This window comes from Hermetia illucens, chromosome 2 (assembly GCF_905115235.1).
Source record: "Hermetia illucens chromosome 2, iHerIll2.2.curated.20191125, whole genome shotgun sequence".
Lineage (NCBI taxonomy): Eukaryota > Metazoa > Arthropoda > Insecta > Diptera > Stratiomyidae > Hermetia > Hermetia illucens.
The window spans coordinates 146,727,093-146,744,857 of record NC_051850.1 but is presented as its reverse complement, the minus strand read 5'-3'; the positions used below and the strand labels follow the sequence as shown (position 1 = coordinate 146,744,857).

The window sequence follows — 17,765 nt, the reverse complement described above, 5'->3', positions numbered from 1 at the left end:
CACTACTTTTTAACCAAATATATGCAACACAAAAATTAATCCAATAGTAGATTGTTTCAATTGTATAACCTAGTTGTAGACAATCGATGCAAATATTAGGAGTCCTAACAAAAGGGCACAATTTAATTGACATTTGTGTGGTCTGTTCGTATAGATCAGAAATTTCACAAAATTCGCCGTTTCATGTGCAGTGTAGCAGATGACGTCGTCCTGGGAAACCACACATTGCCTAAGTCCATGCCGACTAAGCCCACAAGAACTCTATTAACATCTTTCTATAGCTAATGGCATTTACAGCTATTGCACCTCCGGTCTCATTTTCAAAGAAGTAAGTCCTAATCAGGCCGCCTAAGCAAAGTCCACACTAGAGATCGCTCGTTGTGGATGCATTCCTCCCGTTCCATCTTTAATAATAAGAACAATTATAGACAACGTCTTTCCAATTTCAGAGCTCTCAATTGCACCGAAAAAATCCCACAAAATCGTCCACTCTTATTGGGACACCCTATACTTCCTTTATTCAATGTGTTTCGTAATTTTTTTTTTTTGTCGTGTCGCAGATAAGCACATTCTTCAATACTCTAACTTACTATCTAGATCTGAATGTGCGGTTTCAACTATTCATACTAAAGTAATTTTTCTAGTAGAAGTTCGTCACTAACCAGAAATCCCACGAAGGAGTCACGCCTGCTACTAAACTGTAAGTCCTGCATACCATTAGCAACTAAACTGTTATCCTACAGAATTGGATAAGCTTTCTTCCGAAGCGTGAAAAGGATAGACATCTGGGTCGTTTGATCGGATGAACGTCATCATTATTAACATTACGCTCTTACACATATGTCGGGTATCCCTTAGAATTGGGCTCTTGTCAAAATCATTATCTGATAACAGGCTTTAATCGGGTTATTTACGAAGAAAGAACACCATCTGACTGGCAAAGAAGTACCACAATTCCAATATGGAAAAAGAAGGTAGTCCAGCAGAATTCAAATTACCGTCCGATCCGATTACTTTCCCATACCATGAAGATTTTTGAACCCATTCCTGATAACCGTATTCGCGAAATCGTTGAAATAACAGTGAATCAAGCCGGATTTGTCAAGAACTGCGGAATTACTGACGCAATACGTGCTGCACGGTTGCTCTTCGAGAAACACCGCGAGAAGCTTCTTTATATCGCATTTCTGGATCTAGAGAAAGCGTTTAACCGTATGCTACACAAACTCATCTGGCATGCTCTACGACAACACTTAGTGCCAGAAGAACTCGTGTGCTGGGTTCAATTGTTCTACCACGATCCGAAAAGTAAAGTTCGAAGTGTAACGGGTGTATGAAAACCGCTTCGTGTCTCGGTTGGTAACCACCAAGGAAGTGTCCTCTCACCACTCCTCTTCTTTCTTGTTATGGACACCAAGTTTTAGCGCCATATAGACTGCTTTGTTTTAATAATAATAATCGTTGGCGCAACAATCCATGTTGGATCAGGGCCTTGAAGTGTGTTAGAGCACTTCATTCAAGACCGTAACGGTACACTAGGAGGCAATGTGGTCAGCATTACGCTCGCCCGAGATTATTACCCTGATTTGACTCAGGTACTCATTCACAGCTGAGTCGACTGGTATCCGACGCCAAATCACGATATAAACTCCACTGCCACCAGTGAGATTTGAACCGCGACCTTCCGTACGACAGCTTTGCGCTCTAACCACTCAGCTATCCGGACACTGCTTTGTTTTCCTAGCGTTTAATAGCAAAAATGATCTCGAGCAACTTGTCCAAAAATGGAATGATCGCCTCATGCAAAATGGTTTCAGATTGACTATGAATAAAACTGAATTTTTAACGATCGATCCCCAAGAAGAAGGTACAATCACTGTCAGCGGCAGTGACCTGCCCAGAACTGAGCGATTTAAATATCTCGGGTCAATACTATCAGCCAATGGAGAAACTGCGTTATGAAATTCCTTCACGCATTAGCGCAACCTAGATAAAATGCCGTTCCACAACTGGTGTTCTTTGTGATCGACAGTGTGTTAGAGCATTTCATTCAAGACCGTAACGGTACACTGCAGTACACTGAAAGGGCAATGTGGTCAGTATTGCGCTCACCAGAGATATTATTATCCTGATTTGACTCAGGTACTCATTCACAGCTGAGTTGACTGGTATCCGACGTCAAATCACGATACAAATCCCACTGCCAACAATGAGATTTGAACCGCGACCTTCCGTACGACAGCCTTGTGCTCTAACCACTCAGCTATCCGGACTCAAATCGAAATCTTGCGCAATGTCGTCCATCCTATCATTCTCTATGATTGTGAGTGCTGGCAGACTATAAAAGACAATGAACGACAATGGGTAATGGGGACGAGGAAGTTACGTTTGACTAGTGACGTGAGACGCTTTGATCACATCCCCAATGAGGATATCCGCGATCGATATGGGGTTGCACCGATCGTGAAAAAACTGCGAGAGAGACGTCTTCGATGGTATGGTCACGTAATTCGTCCTAACGAGAATTCCTTTGCCAAGATTGGTCTGAACATCGAAGTCGATGATAAGCGACCAAAAGACCGGCCTAAACAACGCTGGATGGGGAATTAAAAGCCGGCGAAACCGGCTGAAGAAAATGAAGAGGATATTATCCTTAACTTACATGCGTAATTACCATTCGTGACTTGTTTTTTCTCTGTTGATAATCAAGGCTTCTTCCATCTTTTATTTCACAAGGGCTAATTTCACCATCCTTATACTGCACTTCATATGCAGATGCGAGGCGTCCTCAGACTCCCTCGAAAATATCTCGATAAGGTTCTCTTCAACGGAGAATCTGTGCACTCTTTGTTTCTGAAAGGTATTCTCGAATTCGCAAAAACCTACGAAAGCCACAAGTGGGAAGTCATTCAACAGGATATCTCAGGAGATAATATGATGGGCCTAAGAAAAGATCTAACTGTTTGGAAATGTGACTATCACACGATAGCGTTTAACAAAACAATAGACAGTCAATGGAATCTAGCAACATGTATAGCTTTTCGATGAATATTTCTGTTGAGATTGGAATTGTACAGTGTAATGAATAGTTGTTCAAAGCGAAATTCGGCCGGTAAGGTACTTTTTCTTTATAAGGCTTAAGGGTGTAAAAAAAGAATGTAGGAAATAGATAAATTTATTTTTATAAAGTTTGATTCGTGTTACTTTGAAATCCTTGAAAAATAAAGCGAAATTTAATTCAATTAGGTTTGAAAAATGAACAAAGCTGATCCCAAATTGAAACTCGGGGCGGATTTTATGTTGAGCATCTGTTAAGAAAGTGTTAAGACTTACTTTTAGTTTCAGTTTTGAAGTTCCAAAATGGGAAGATAGTCTGAACAAACCTCTATGGCAACCATGATATCATTAATCGGAGGTATTTTCCGTATCCGAAGGACAATAGTTATTAAGGGAAATTAAGCAAAAATTCAAAGTTAAGTGCTCCAAAATTAATTCCGGTATTAAAAACGCAATAGAAGAGTATAAATAGTAGAGTCGCGCGAAAACCGCTTTTTTATTACCAAGAAGAACCATTCAACAAGGCTAAAATTAGCAAAACTGAACAAAAAACCACTTTTCATTTTGGAAGACACTATTGTTTCTTTTTTTGACGACGTTCAACGTTTTTCACTCCGATGGCCAATCATGTGTCTAAAGAAAGCCAAATAAAGATTATAAAGAAAACTAACGGCCAATAGTTAAACATGCAGGTGGGTCAGCCGCTGAGCCAGGACATTTTCATTGACTGAATCATCATTAAAAATGCGTGGCAAAATTTACTAAGATATTGGCTCAAAAACGACAGGACTCTGGAGCAAAAATCTATCTTTCGAATAGTAACAGGAAGTGGGCTTTTCTCTTGGGACAATAAGCAACGGTCTTTCAGGCTGAAGTGTATGCAATTCTAAGGACAGGAACCTGGGTGATTGTAATCTGCGACAATAGTCAAGTTGCATTGAGGCCAACCTCAACCATAAATTCAGTAGAAAATATAATTTAAAATTATTGTCATTCAATAGGTCACATATGTAAAGCTAAATTTGATTTCCTTATCCTTGAGTTCCGCAGGAAGTGTAAATTGAATAAGAGCGAAAACGATAATACCACAATCTAAAATGGAAAATTTACCGACTTGCCCATATTTCTTGGAAATCGTGCTGTTCAGATGATGTAATTAACCGCACGCGTGCTTCAATAATAGGTAGAATCTTTTTTCGAGTATAATTTTTAATCATCTGGGCATCTGTAATTTTTAATCGCCTTAATCTCGTTTAGTCGTTATTCAATTTTTTTCTTCTGTTTTTTTCCATCGATACGATGTTATTTGTTGACTAAAACTCGCTCAGATAGCTTGACAGACTTACAGACTAGGTTGGATACGATCAACCGGTTATATTTTATCGATCTGATTAATCGATTCAAATTTCTTGTATATATAGGTTTTGAGTTAACTTAGAAGCATTTAGCTCTTCGAGGATTGATTCTTTAACAGAATACATAGTTTGCATTGCACAACTGATTCATGATTAAATGCAAATGGATAGCTATTTATTGATAAGAAATGGAGCGATATTATTGAAAACTATCTCTAAATAGCTAGAAACTGGAAGAACCGGAAGCCTCTTTTAAAATTATAATAATTTTGCCTATTAATTATATAATAACTAGGTTGCTTGCTATGGCGAAGAATATTATTATAAATGTACGTGGCTGCAAGAGTTTTCACTTTTTAATGACAACGCTAATTCCAGACATGTGAAGGTAAGCACTATAAACTAAAGTAGTTAACCTAGCAAAATGAGTGCGCTACTGTAATTATCATTCTATCAACGCTTCCTCTTTCCAGAAAAGTGGATAATAATAATGATAAAAGTTAAATTTTGGTGAGAAAAGGCTTTTTCATGAGCAAAGTACGTCCAATGAATCTTGATTATGCAATAATAACTTAGAAAAATTATGAGACATGATGTAAAGTTCTCTGTCAATGGAAAAAATCTAGAATTCTCAATTAAAGAACCTGGAAAGGTTATATATAATATAATTGAAAAGCCCCAAACTAGTAGTTACATATATTCCTGGTCTCACCATGGGATAATAGACAATAAATTAATTACTATTTATTAATAAATTAATCACTACTTTACGGTTTTATACTTTTATGCAAGCTTTTACAATTAAAAAAATCATATGAATAAATCAAATTTTGCCAGCTTTAATTCATTGGCTTTCGTGTGGGAAAATGCTATATTGCACACAAAAATTAGTTATTGCATGTGCGCACCAAATCTATTCATTTGTTGAGATTTCAGTGATCTCATAAATAATAACCACCAATTACTGTGTATCAAGATTATGTAGACATTTACTGAGATGATAATATAGCTTCAATTCACGTGTTATAGAGAATATGAGTCGTTATCAACTATAATAGACAAGACATAGGTGGAATTAACAAGTATAATTTTCTGTCGCTATAAGACTGTTCCATCACATTACATACTGAGATGCTGAGTTAAACGTATTAGAAATTGCATATATACTTTTTGAAATACCAACATATGAAATTTTCTTCCTCTGGTACGAAAATATTATAGTGAAAAGAAGTCAGTTATCCCAATAAAATAAGAAAAGGGCGGAAGAGGGGGAGAGGAAGGCAAGAGATTACATAATGCATGACACATTCTGATATCTTCATATTACCACTATCGGCTTTGCGATGATGGCATGGGTTTTTTCTTTTCTAGAAATGGGTTAGTTCCACCTAGTTCCTTATGCAAGGGAAACACAAATTAGCAAATGTCGTCAAGTTTGAGCCCCGGAGCGAGAAGAAAATATTCTTTATTGCATTTAAAATTATCGAAATAGCGTTCCAAAGAGGATCGTATCAGATGAAGTTACAAACTCACAATAAAGTTATGCATGCCAAGAATTCTTACTGATTGTAAGGCCTAGGTTTAGGTTACAGCGTTTCAAAAAAATGATAATTTCGTCCATTTTTTTTTAAATATGAATCAAACTATGAACATTTCAATGGACTAACAAAATTCAAACATATCGTAAAAAAATCCCTTGTCAGGGAAAAATGCAAATTGCCTTGTTAGGCTACTTGCGATATGCTTGAATTTTTTTATATTTCGTATTAACAAGGCATACTTGATTTCCTGATCATTTTTCCAATAGGGTATAATCCGCAATCAGAATAGCAACTCATAAAGAGCGCTATGCGTGTGATTTTCAGCGAAATGAATTGTTGAGATATCTTAATCTACTTTTGTATTTTAACTGTTATTCCACTAAAAGTCTAAGAATAATTGATTATGTCACTCGTTAATATTTTCATTTGCGATGGATGATTGGGTTCAATGATCTTACATAAGATAATTAGAGCTATAAAATCCCGCAAGGGGTGTGGAAGGTTCTACATTTTTTCACTCCGATTTGAGGCAAACCTAGTTGAGCACTGAACTTTCCTAGCAAACGGTCACGATTCGATGTGCATTGATAGGACAGTGATTCCAAATAAATAAGTTCATAGAAATATTCAGTATAAATGTACCAGGCTGAGGATCGTTGGCAAATCGTTGGGAAATTATAAGAAATGTAGTAAATTTTATTTTACCTTCGAATTCATTCACTAAAAGAACTGGATTTATAAAGAAATCACAAGAATATCACTCGATAAAATGGCTTGTCATTTGTATGCCTTTCGTTTTATCATATGTTAGAAAAAGTAAAAGATAACAAAAACTGTATCATCAATGATCGAAAAGTGAAAATGGTCGACAGGCTACATGTGATCTTCAAATGACCTAATGCTATTACCTTATATGAGAACATATTTTTCATTCTTGAGCAAAACACGCTTATCACTCTCTATTATACTTATTAATGACTTTTCATATTCATCGTCAGGTACCCTTATTGAATCATTTGAAGCAATATAAAAGCCAGTTTCAAATGGATCATCTTGTTGGTTTTCCGACTTTTTATAGTTCAGTTCTTATTGAAAAAAGCAGTAGTTCTACTACTACAATGAATTTATTAATACGTAGATCAGGACAATGGGAAGAAAATTCGAGTTCGTGAAAAAAAATTATGTGGCAAAATGGAACCCAATTAAAAATTACTATATACAGGTCTGGGGTATAAAGTATACGGGCCTCCTTATTATCTATTTTTTCCAATGAAATTTCTAACCTTGGTCCGGAGAGGATTCCTCGCCCCTCCCACCTTTCCTCAGCATATTTACTACTGTGTAGTACTGAGGGAGGAAGTGAATCGCTCCCGAAATAGATGTATCTGGGTTAGTTTGCTATCTTGTTTTAAAGTAGAGTATATTTCGACTCCAGTTCTTTTCGTTTGTAAGAGCATGAGATACCAAATTGCAATCCTTCTTATCTACAATATTTGGTTGACATCTGTTTGGTGCTTATATCTGAAAAGCTCAAAAGGCTATAGCAGCAGGGTACAGCAGATTATCCATAGCGCAAAGCATAATGAATTTCAATGTTAAGCGAAGCAAACCTCAAATTGTTTGAGGGCTGCATTCCTAGCATATCACATACTACTATACTTAAACTAATTATTCTTTCTGGAAGATAACACAAATGTAGATGGACACAAACTAGTGCAGCAAATGATCAAAATTGGTATTCGGTCTGGTCCTGCCGCAACCAGGAGTTTCAAGTATCTGCGTTTCATACTAAAACCATCCAGTTCGATGTTCCCAGCTAAGTTTTGTCACAAGGAACGTAGGGCCTACCTCGTCGTCCACTAATATTGCTCTTATACGCTCTCAGGGCAGGGCCTCCATTCGGATAAAAAAAACTTTTCATCGCAGCCTGTTGAATCTAATTGTATATACAATTCTAAATGTTGTCCCGCCTGCTCAATCTGGACGACAACTTCCTTTAAGTCGACATATTTGTTTGTAGACATGATATCAATACCATCAGCATAGGTTGGGTAATTTCTGAAAATGGGTCCGTTCAAGAAATGATCAATTCTGACCCTCCGCACTCCTCACCTTTCCAGCAAGTGTCAAAACTAAGACCGGCTTCGGAAAGTGCTAACCGAGATCTTTCATTTGATACCCCACATTGCTATATTCGATGAAAAAAATTTACACCCCCCTTTTGCATGTATGGGGACCCCCTTTAAATTTGACGTAGAATTATGTAACTCATCGTATGTGTGAGCGTTCACAGTTCCCACCACCAAATTTGGTGTCAAGCACTACAACCATCTCCGAGAAAAATGCGTGTAACAGACAAACGAACAGTAAACCGATTTTAATAAGGTTTTGTTTTACACAAAACCTTATCCCATGAACATTTTCCAACGACATTACAGGTAATATTGAACTCGAAGAAAATATCACGATATTTCCGTAGCGAAAAATATGCGTGCTACGACAGCCTTGCCCATGGCAGGGCTATTCACGATACTTTTGATATCTTCAAGTCATTTACGGGAAATAAGATATAAGAAACGCGATCCTACTACTATAAGTCTGAAAGATTATCTGAAGAGGGTGATGGTCCGATTGTAAAGTTTATTGAGTATTATGTTCTTGATTTCGTGTTCCAGGTTCGATTCTTGACTGCGTGCGGGATATTTATGTTGTCATGAAAAGAAGTGCAGCAACTCAACAGCGGTGACTCGAAACTCAGCTGTAACATATAAGTTGGAGCAGATAGATAGATAGATCGATTTCATGCCGGCTTTATAGAACCGAACCGTTTACAATGGGCTCCGCAAACAGTGGTGGAGCTTACTTAATTTCTCGATTCGGGATCCCAGAAGTTATATAGCGCTTAAAAGTGGATTAACCAATGACACCAACGGAACAGAATTCGAAAGGCGATACGTAGTATTATTAGATTAGAACGGCATAGTTAGCTAAACGACTAACTAGATTTTTTCACATCTCCGAAGTATTTTAATTCGTTACATATATTGATATTCTCATGAATATTATACTTATTTTTATACGTAATCTATTCAAATAGATCTTCCTATGATGGCCGAACAGACGGACGTAATCTTCACAATACTGTTTTACACTTTGAGGATAAATTTCATAACTCAACAAATTTCGAAATAGAATGTGAAAAGATATTAAGCGTTATTTGATCAAATAGCGCTTAGCAAACACTGAATATCGAATACCCTACCACAAGTGTTGTAAAGCAACCGCACACGGGACTATATCGTTTCAATACATTTATTCTTTAAGCAAAATTACACTAAAGCCTGTTTTTATAAACAGATAAATGCCTAAATATATCATTATTATGAGCGGGTCTATGCGTGTGTCATCATTGTCAGTTTTTCAGATTCTGCGTAGCAAACGCATATTAAAATCTGTTTTCTGTCTGTCTGTCACACGCATTTTTCTCGAAAACGGTTATACCCATTGACATTTAATGGAAAGTTTGGACGGTGAATCCACTAACGTGTGGGCATTGATTTTACGTTACATATAGGTCAGGGGTGTCCCCATATATGCCGAAAGGGGGGGGGGGCCGAGTGTGAAATGTTTTTTATTTGAATATGGGCATGTGGGGTATCAAATGAAAGGTAATTTTTTACTTTTTAATTGACATCGGCTTTAAAGAAAGGGAGTCAAAGGGTTGAAAAGTGCACACTTGAATTAAAACCTCTTCTCAAAAAATGCCTAACTGAAAAAAAGTAGTAGTGCCTGCATATGACATCTAGGCCTCAAAATATCCTGCATTGGAGATGCGCGAAACATCATTAGTAACTGATGTAGATTTTCCATTACAAAGTACTATCACTAACATTTCCCTTCATTACCCTAACCATAATGTGATGTTATATCACCAACAACACATGTCACTGGGCACCCGATATTACGGACCAAAACCAACCAACAAAGAGTTATAACATTAACAGTTTCGCAAATGATAGTTTACACCGCACTTGCTCTAGGAAGAACGGTGTGATCTATCCAGTGATATATTACAATATTTCTCGGTGATGTTTAGTGCTATTTTTTAATGTAATATCATTTAAAAACATTACTTATCACAAAAATTATATAATCATCACTTTGCTATCGAGTGATGACGGTGATGGTAATGTAATATTACATTTTAAGCTGACATCACTTTTCGGATTTGATACATTACCTCCCATTTCTACTCTTTCACCAAAATATCTGCTCAATTAAAGTTAATTATATTATATTAATTTATTTTGGAAATTCGTTGGAAGCCTCTTTTAAGTTAACCATTAACAAAGTTAAAGTCAAGGTTGTTTTTCGCGTAAATTTTTTGGACATCATATTTAAATATTTGTAGATTGTGAACCATGGAACCGAAATGCACCCCTATGTACGAAACCTTCCGTACCTGAAGCGACGAGCTTTCAGTTTCCAATTTATTGATTATGCTCTCGAACTGCAACCAGAACTTGTAGCGAGGTTTACTTTTTCTATTATTGAGTACCATGCAACGCTAAGGCGATTTACGCGTCTGGTTTGCTGGTATAGTGGATCCTCCTGCAAAGCACAGCCGGCATTTTCATTTGCATTTTCAAAACAGCTCATCCACTTATATCGGAAACAACTCTTCATTCAAAAAATTGGGAGACTAAAGACGCTCAGATAAACATCTATAATTACGTGCAGCATTTTAATGCTATGGCGTTTACTTTCTATGTGATACTATTATAAAATAAGTACAACGCCACATCAGGACAATCTCAACTTAATGATAGTGTCGAGATAGCTGCACTTCAAAATTTTGAATAGAACTCCGTCATGGAAATGGCGACATTGTTATCGACCGCCATAAACAGAAACAACACTACATAGATTAATTACTCAACGTTCAATTATTATGTTTTGATAAAGTTTTTTTGAATGATTTCAATCGGTTTTTACAAGAAAATCGGTTAGAGTCAAAGAAAAAATGAAGTGAGAACATTTCCGATCTTACTTGGTTGTACAAGAAAACAGATAAATGAAAATATGTTTGAAAATCATAGATGGGCAACGTCGCCAAACTAGCATTGCACACTGAAAATAACCTAAACTAGCGATAAAAAGAAGAAAGATGAATTAAAGTATTCAAAGGCAGAAATTACGTAAAATAATTATGGAAAAAAACAGACTAATATGAGCAGAGAATTTCAGCATCGAAAAATTTCTTTTCCCTGCACGCAATCTTGCTTTCAAACTGCACAAATTTGCTGCGTCCATCTCCTCCCTTGAAACTTATTTCGGTTTCATATTCTGCGGTTGATATTTCATGTTCCTCGAGTTTAACTATATTATTACCCATTTGTGGTAAATGACAATAAAAAATGCTTCCGCTTCAAAAAAAAGTGATAACAAAAATTCAAAATAAACTTCCTGGTTAATCTAAAATAAAATCAATTACTATTGTCTAAAATAAAATATATAGTTTTTTTAAAATACCACTGCCTATGATTACGCCTTCGGTTTTTACTTTTCAAAAACGAGGTGAAGATTTATATATAATCTTAAACCCATTTCAAACCATATTTTAGTTTTTGGAAGCTAATTTCTTGGTTGTTACCATATTTTACAAAGTGATGAAAGATTTATAATAAAATTTAACAAGGCCTTTTGGGAAGTCTAAATCTAAATTGAACAATAGTTTGTTAAGTTTGGTGAGCTTATAATTTACCTATGGATAGCTTCTATTAATCAAAATTGTGCAATCTTCTGTTTTAAAGTTACTGGTCTTCTCTTTTTCTTGTTTTTAATGATGAGGGAACTAAAAGAATAGAACTTATAGCTAGTATATCTCATTTAAAGAACAAAGATGCACTATAATGGAACTCAAGACTATTATTCAGGTCGAATAAACTACTGGCAATTGCGTGCAATCTTTCAATTGATTGCACAGACAGACTTCAATATTGAATAATGGGTTTACTAATTCGAGAGAGTATCAATTAGTTATATAATTCTTAGCAAAATCAACAATGAGAACGAAGAAATGCATATATTACCGTAACAATTACTATACCCGCTAGCCACTTAAAACTGGCTTTGTTGTCTGTAAACAATGTTTGATTAATTGCAGCAGATTAGTGATCACATTGACTTTTAAAGGTTCCGGCTGAATGTCGATAGTTGAACTTTAAATAGATCAGCATATGATAGTTAATTACAATCAAACGATAAGCTGAAGACTGAAATCGTAGCCTCGGAAAGTGTTCTTGGATTTCAAATTTGATTTATGTTTAGAATAAAAGATAGCATTACAGGTAGAAAAGTTTTCCATTCGTTTTTCATACAAGAGGTTGTAGTAGGTTCTTACCTAAGGGCCTAAGCCTAATCCTCTACCTAGGGGACAGAAGCATCGATTTTCAACTTAAGAATTTTTCTAATTGCCACTTCGTAATTTTTAAGAAAAAGTGCCATTGAGGTAAAAAATCCCGTGTCTGTTTTTATTCCTCTCTTTTCTTAAAGAGGATGTCCAGTCCAAAAATAAATAATAGAAAATTTTAAGTGGCTCTGAAAGATAATCGATTTGATGTTTTTATATTATCAGCATAAATAACATTTCTCAGGGACAGACATTTGTCTGACACATACATTTTTCTGACACAGACATTTGTTTGTCTGATCTCTGATATAGGCACAGCACAGAAGAATATGTTAAGTCTTTGCTTTCAAGTGCTTTTTCCCATTGAAAATATCTTTCGAGTTTATATGTACATATATACTTTTTTGTGTACATTTGTAACGGCTTTTAATTTTCTTATTGGAGATTAAGCCCGACTCCACCGTACATACATACAACATGATCAGATCACTAAGGCGCTAATATTCGCTATCTAAGCGAACACTAACATTTCAGTGCAAAAAATTAGTATTCGCACTTAGAAATTAATTAATCCAACAGAATTTGTATTCGTACTCGTAAACACGAATACTTATGTATTCACTTTTGGAAGTGAGAATACAACCGTATTCATGTGCATTCACGTAGGAAATGCCCCGTGGATTCCGCTTTCTCATCACAGGAGGGACACGTATCATCTTGAGCAATTCCTATTCTGAACATATGCCTAGCTAGTGAATTATGGCCTGCCAGACTGCCCACAATACACCTGCAAGTCCTCCTGTTTTTCGACAGGATGAACTTTGCGGTACGCATGTTCGGTTTTGGCAGGAAAAATTTGGTGTGTCGAGCAGCATTTAGGCTCTACCACCTGTTATTGTGGGAAGCTTGTTCCCAGTTTTTGAAAACAGACTTGCCTAATGCTACTGATACTCCAATTCGTGGTTCCGGTGCCGACATAGGGGAGATTGACCCCTCTTTCGCTAAAGCATCCGAGATTTCATTTCCCTCTACGCCACAGTGACCAGGTACCCAGAGTAGTATTGAATCTAGAGATAGAGTTCAAACGGTTTCTGCATTCCTGAACGATTTTCGACGTGATCAAAGGACTACTCAATGCCCTCAATGCAGCTTGGCAATCACTGCAGATTGCGGTGCGCCTGCGCTTCAACCGCTCGTCAATCACCCAGTTTGCCGCCCTTAGGATCGCATAAACTTGGGCTTGAAAAACCGTTGAATATTGTCCCAAAGGAAAGGCCCACTTCTCGTTTTTATTTGAGAGGTAGACTCCGGCTCTAGAACCCTGTTTTTTTTAACCATCGGTGTAGAAGACTTCCGTATATCCCGCCACGCATTCCTCTGGGATTTCCCAGTTCTCTCTACGCTTCAGGGTAACTTCATAACTTCTACCAAACAGATGTATGGGGACACGAGAATCGGAAGGCATTGTAAGAACTAAATTCAGTCCTCCCAGTAACTCTTCCAATGCTCTGTGCCCCCTACATCCGTTGTTTCCCCATAGATCTAATTGAATTAGTCTAAGAGCTGCTCTCATTGCAGTGCTTTGAATAAATATATCCAGGGGCTGCAAATTGAGTAGTGCATTAAGATGTGCCGGATGTCGTGGTCATGGCACCAGTGATACTCAGACACACAGTTCTTTGTAGTGTGGCTAGTTTACAGTGAAAATCTTTTTGTCTCACCTTAACCCACCACACTACGGATGCATATACGAACATCGGCCCAATGATGGTAACGTATATCCACATTACCACATGAGGCCATGTCGAGGCAAAAGTCCGGGTGCACAGCCCATAAGCTGTGAGAGCTCGTTTCATCTTTACCTTTACATGGTTGTTCCAAAGAAGTTTTTTATCTAGAGTAATTCCCAGATATTTCACTTTAGAGAGTTGAAGGGTAGTACCCCTGATCTCAGGGAGGCAAATTCCATCCAGTTTTCTCCTTTTTGTGAATAATACCATTGTGGTTTTATTTGGATTAACTGGAAGAACATGTCTGATGCACCAACTGTCCATCAAATCAACGGTACGTTGTATATTCCTATACACCGTTCCAAGACCCCGATCAACAGCAAGCACAGCAACGTTATCAGCATACGATTCAGCGTGTATTGACAAATTTTGCAGTTCGCATAGTAGTGAGTCGATCAGCAGAAGTGGCGATAGTACACTTCCTTGGGGGCAGCCCTTCGTTGCTTCTGCAGTCAGATAGCGATCGACATCCACCTCAGCGCACAGCAATCTCTGCGTTAGCTTAGCATGGATGCACTTAATTAAAGCATCGTCAACACCATGCTCTCTGGCGGCATCACAAAGTTTTTGAAAAGTGGCGGCTGTAGCTTTGTTTTCTGCTAAGTGACTCGGTTTTCCCCCTCGGTATCCCTGCAAACTCTCCTTTCTTGCTTGCTTCATCGACCTTTTGCCCTTGAAATGGTAGGATTATTAACTTTTAATTTGTTTAGATCTATTCGCCTTCTGTTTGATTTCATCTACTTCTCTAAAAGGAGAGCAATTTCCTAAACAACATCAGTCGTCCAGAAATATTTTCTTGTTGTTGTCTTTATTTTCTTATCATACTATTGTAACATATTTAACTAACATATTTTCGCTTTGCTATTACAGATATTTGGCTGGTCGCTTAAAAATCATATCGAATGCAGAAACTAAGGGGCTTAACACTTACGTCGGAACATTTGCACTACCAGCTCTTATATTTCAATCATTGGTTGAGCTAAATTGGAGTACAGTAAACTGGAACTTTCTTCTATCGATTTTAATATCGAAATCAGTCGTTTTTCTTGCTGTGATTGTGATAAGCCTTCTGGCAGCTAGACCTATTAACTATGGACGTGCAGGCCTCTTAGCTATATTTTGTACACAAAGTAATGATTTTGCTATAGGATATCCGATAGGTAATTAAAATTAATACAGAATAGGCAAATATGTGAAACTAAAATTTCCAAAATTATCCAACTTTTTTACAGTTGAGGCACTTTACAAAAACATACATCCGGAGTATGCATCGTATTTGTATATTTTAGCGCCAATATCATTGGCGTTTCTGAATCCCATTGGCCTTATACTGATGGAGATCGAAAAAAAGAGACAAGAAGCAATTGAAGTAAGTCTCAATTTCTAGTAATTTGCTGATGAATGTAACCGTTATAGTGACTACATTTAATTATATTAATTCTCATTTTTCTTACAATATTTTTCTTCTTAATGTTTTATTTCGCAGCAAAGAAATAACATGCCTATATGTCCCGATGCTAATCCCGAAAATCGTAGTGCATTACGAGGAAAACTAATGGTTGTGGTGAAAATATTCGAATCGATCTTTTTCAATCCTATAATGTTGATGACATTACTGGGTGTTATCGGTGGTGTAATATTTCCCAATGGCCTACCAGAAGTAATTTCCAGTGTTCTAGATGTGTTGGGAAGGTCTTTCTCGGCGACTGCCTTATTCCTTCTAGGCCTAAGAATAGTCGGAAAAGGGAGTGAATTGAAAGGTTCTGGATTTTTAATGCCAGGGATTTTAATTATTGTGAAATTGTAAGTGATTTTGGTCTTTTACGAATAGAAAACAAGGGATAATTTGGTTTCTTCTACAGGCTAGTTTTACCTTTAGTGACCAGACAAACTGTGAACATAATGCAAGCTGGGGGAAATTTTACGGAGACTACAGAATTAAGTACGTTTGGCTTTTTATATGGGACCTTTCCAGCTGCACCTGGAGCGTTTGTTATTGCTGCCCAATATAATTTAGATGTTGATTTGGTAAGTGAACCATATTTCTTTTTGATCATTTATAGGCTGGAAAAAAATGTTCTTCTTAGGAACTTGGAGAGCAAACGATTCTGTATGTCAGGTATGGTGTTGATAGCAATCCGACGTATGATTTATTTTACCTAGGGGTTTAATTAAGCGTTAATTTCAAAGATATGAATTCTACTTAATAAATGATTTACATATACGCGGTGTATTTTGAACATTCAGATGAAGAGAATTGTATCTCTAATCAAAAGATGTCTAGGAAAATATCTTTCAAGAGAACAAATCCTAAGCAAAACATTCCAAGGTTCTCATTCGAGTCAATGCTACCACGTGCTACCAATATTGCGGCGCGCAAGCTTTCATTTTTCTAAATCCAATGAAAATGCATGCTCCTGACAGAAGAATAGCATTGTTAGAACCCCTTCACTTAAAAATACTACATATAAAAGAGGATACTGAAAGTGATGACGTATCTCGCGTGTGCAATGTCCTAATGCTTTCTGCAAAGAAATTTCTATGAATGGGATCAAAAAATCAGGCGAATTTTCTAAAAGCATAATCAATTAGTATATCATATCATAAGTGTATATGTATATACAATATGTATTTCAAGCAAAACATTTATTAATGAAAACTTGTTTTATGTAAATATATAGAGATATTATATAGTGGATTTCAACATGAAAAATTCTAATGCAATCTTGCATGTGAATAACAATTGAACTACATTATGAGCTTAATGAAACCAAATTCAACTAGAATATGAAAAATCTTTACAGATTGCCAGCAGTATGGTAGCCTGCACTTTTATCAGTGCTCCATTGATGTTCATTTCGGCGAAAATGATTTCACTCACGAACTTAAATCCTGCCGACTACATACATGAACTGGATCAATTCTCTTTTGACATTAGTGCAACTGGTGTTTTTGCTTGTTTTTGGGTTCTACTGATTTTTACAACAACCAAGAAAATTCGTTTGATGCCACATAGAATCACTTCATTTCTAGTACTATCACAGGTAATAATTTATACTTGAATATCTTTAGAAAAAAGAAATCAAATACCGTGAATTGTTTCAGTTATTTTGCTGTATTGGTGTAATATTGTGGTCTAAAGTGGAGAGCACATCCAAATGGGCAACGTTTGCACAATTCTTTCTATTCACAGTCGGGACCTACAGTAGTCGCCTTTGGACAGCGATTTTAGCAATAGCATTGTTGTTTTTGCAATGTCGCAGCCTATGCTTTGTATTAAAATTGTGGCCATACATGGTAAGAAATATAACTGTTGTCTACATTGCAATCAATAATTCTGCACCAATTACAGATAGCTGTTGCTTGGGGATTTCCATCGATTCTTGCTACTATATTGATACTAGTTGACGGAAATCATCTACCGCCAGGAAAACGTAATCCTAGTTTTCAATATGGCAACGCTCAGGCAGCCATTGCAGTATTCTTGCTTGTAATGTGCTTCATTGGTAAGTTTTTTGGAAATTTGTTTTGTGATTTATTTCGGCTATTAAATCCTGACTGCGTTCTGGTTGTTTGTCGTAGCTTAATGCTTGTTCCGTTACTATAGATT

The 17,765-nt window shown here is 36.7% G+C and overlaps 1 protein-coding gene across 1 annotated transcript in view; it reads left to right on the top strand.

The window, feature by feature from the left end:
• Positions 1 to 17,765, top strand: part of LOC119650275 (integral membrane protein GPR155) — a 45,033-nt gene that overhangs the window by 16,401 nt on the left and 10,867 nt on the right. Inside the window, exons 2-8 of the mRNA XM_038052900.1 lie at positions 15,026 to 15,315; positions 15,388 to 15,524; positions 15,642 to 15,958; positions 16,018 to 16,183; positions 16,960 to 17,199; positions 17,261 to 17,452; positions 17,508 to 17,661. Coding sequence (XP_037908828.1) covers positions 15,026 to 15,315; positions 15,388 to 15,524; positions 15,642 to 15,958; positions 16,018 to 16,183; positions 16,960 to 17,199; positions 17,261 to 17,452; positions 17,508 to 17,661 — 1,496 coding nt within the window. The remainder of the gene's footprint in view (positions 1 to 15,025; positions 15,316 to 15,387; positions 15,525 to 15,641; positions 15,959 to 16,017; positions 16,184 to 16,959; positions 17,200 to 17,260; positions 17,453 to 17,507; positions 17,662 to 17,765) is intronic.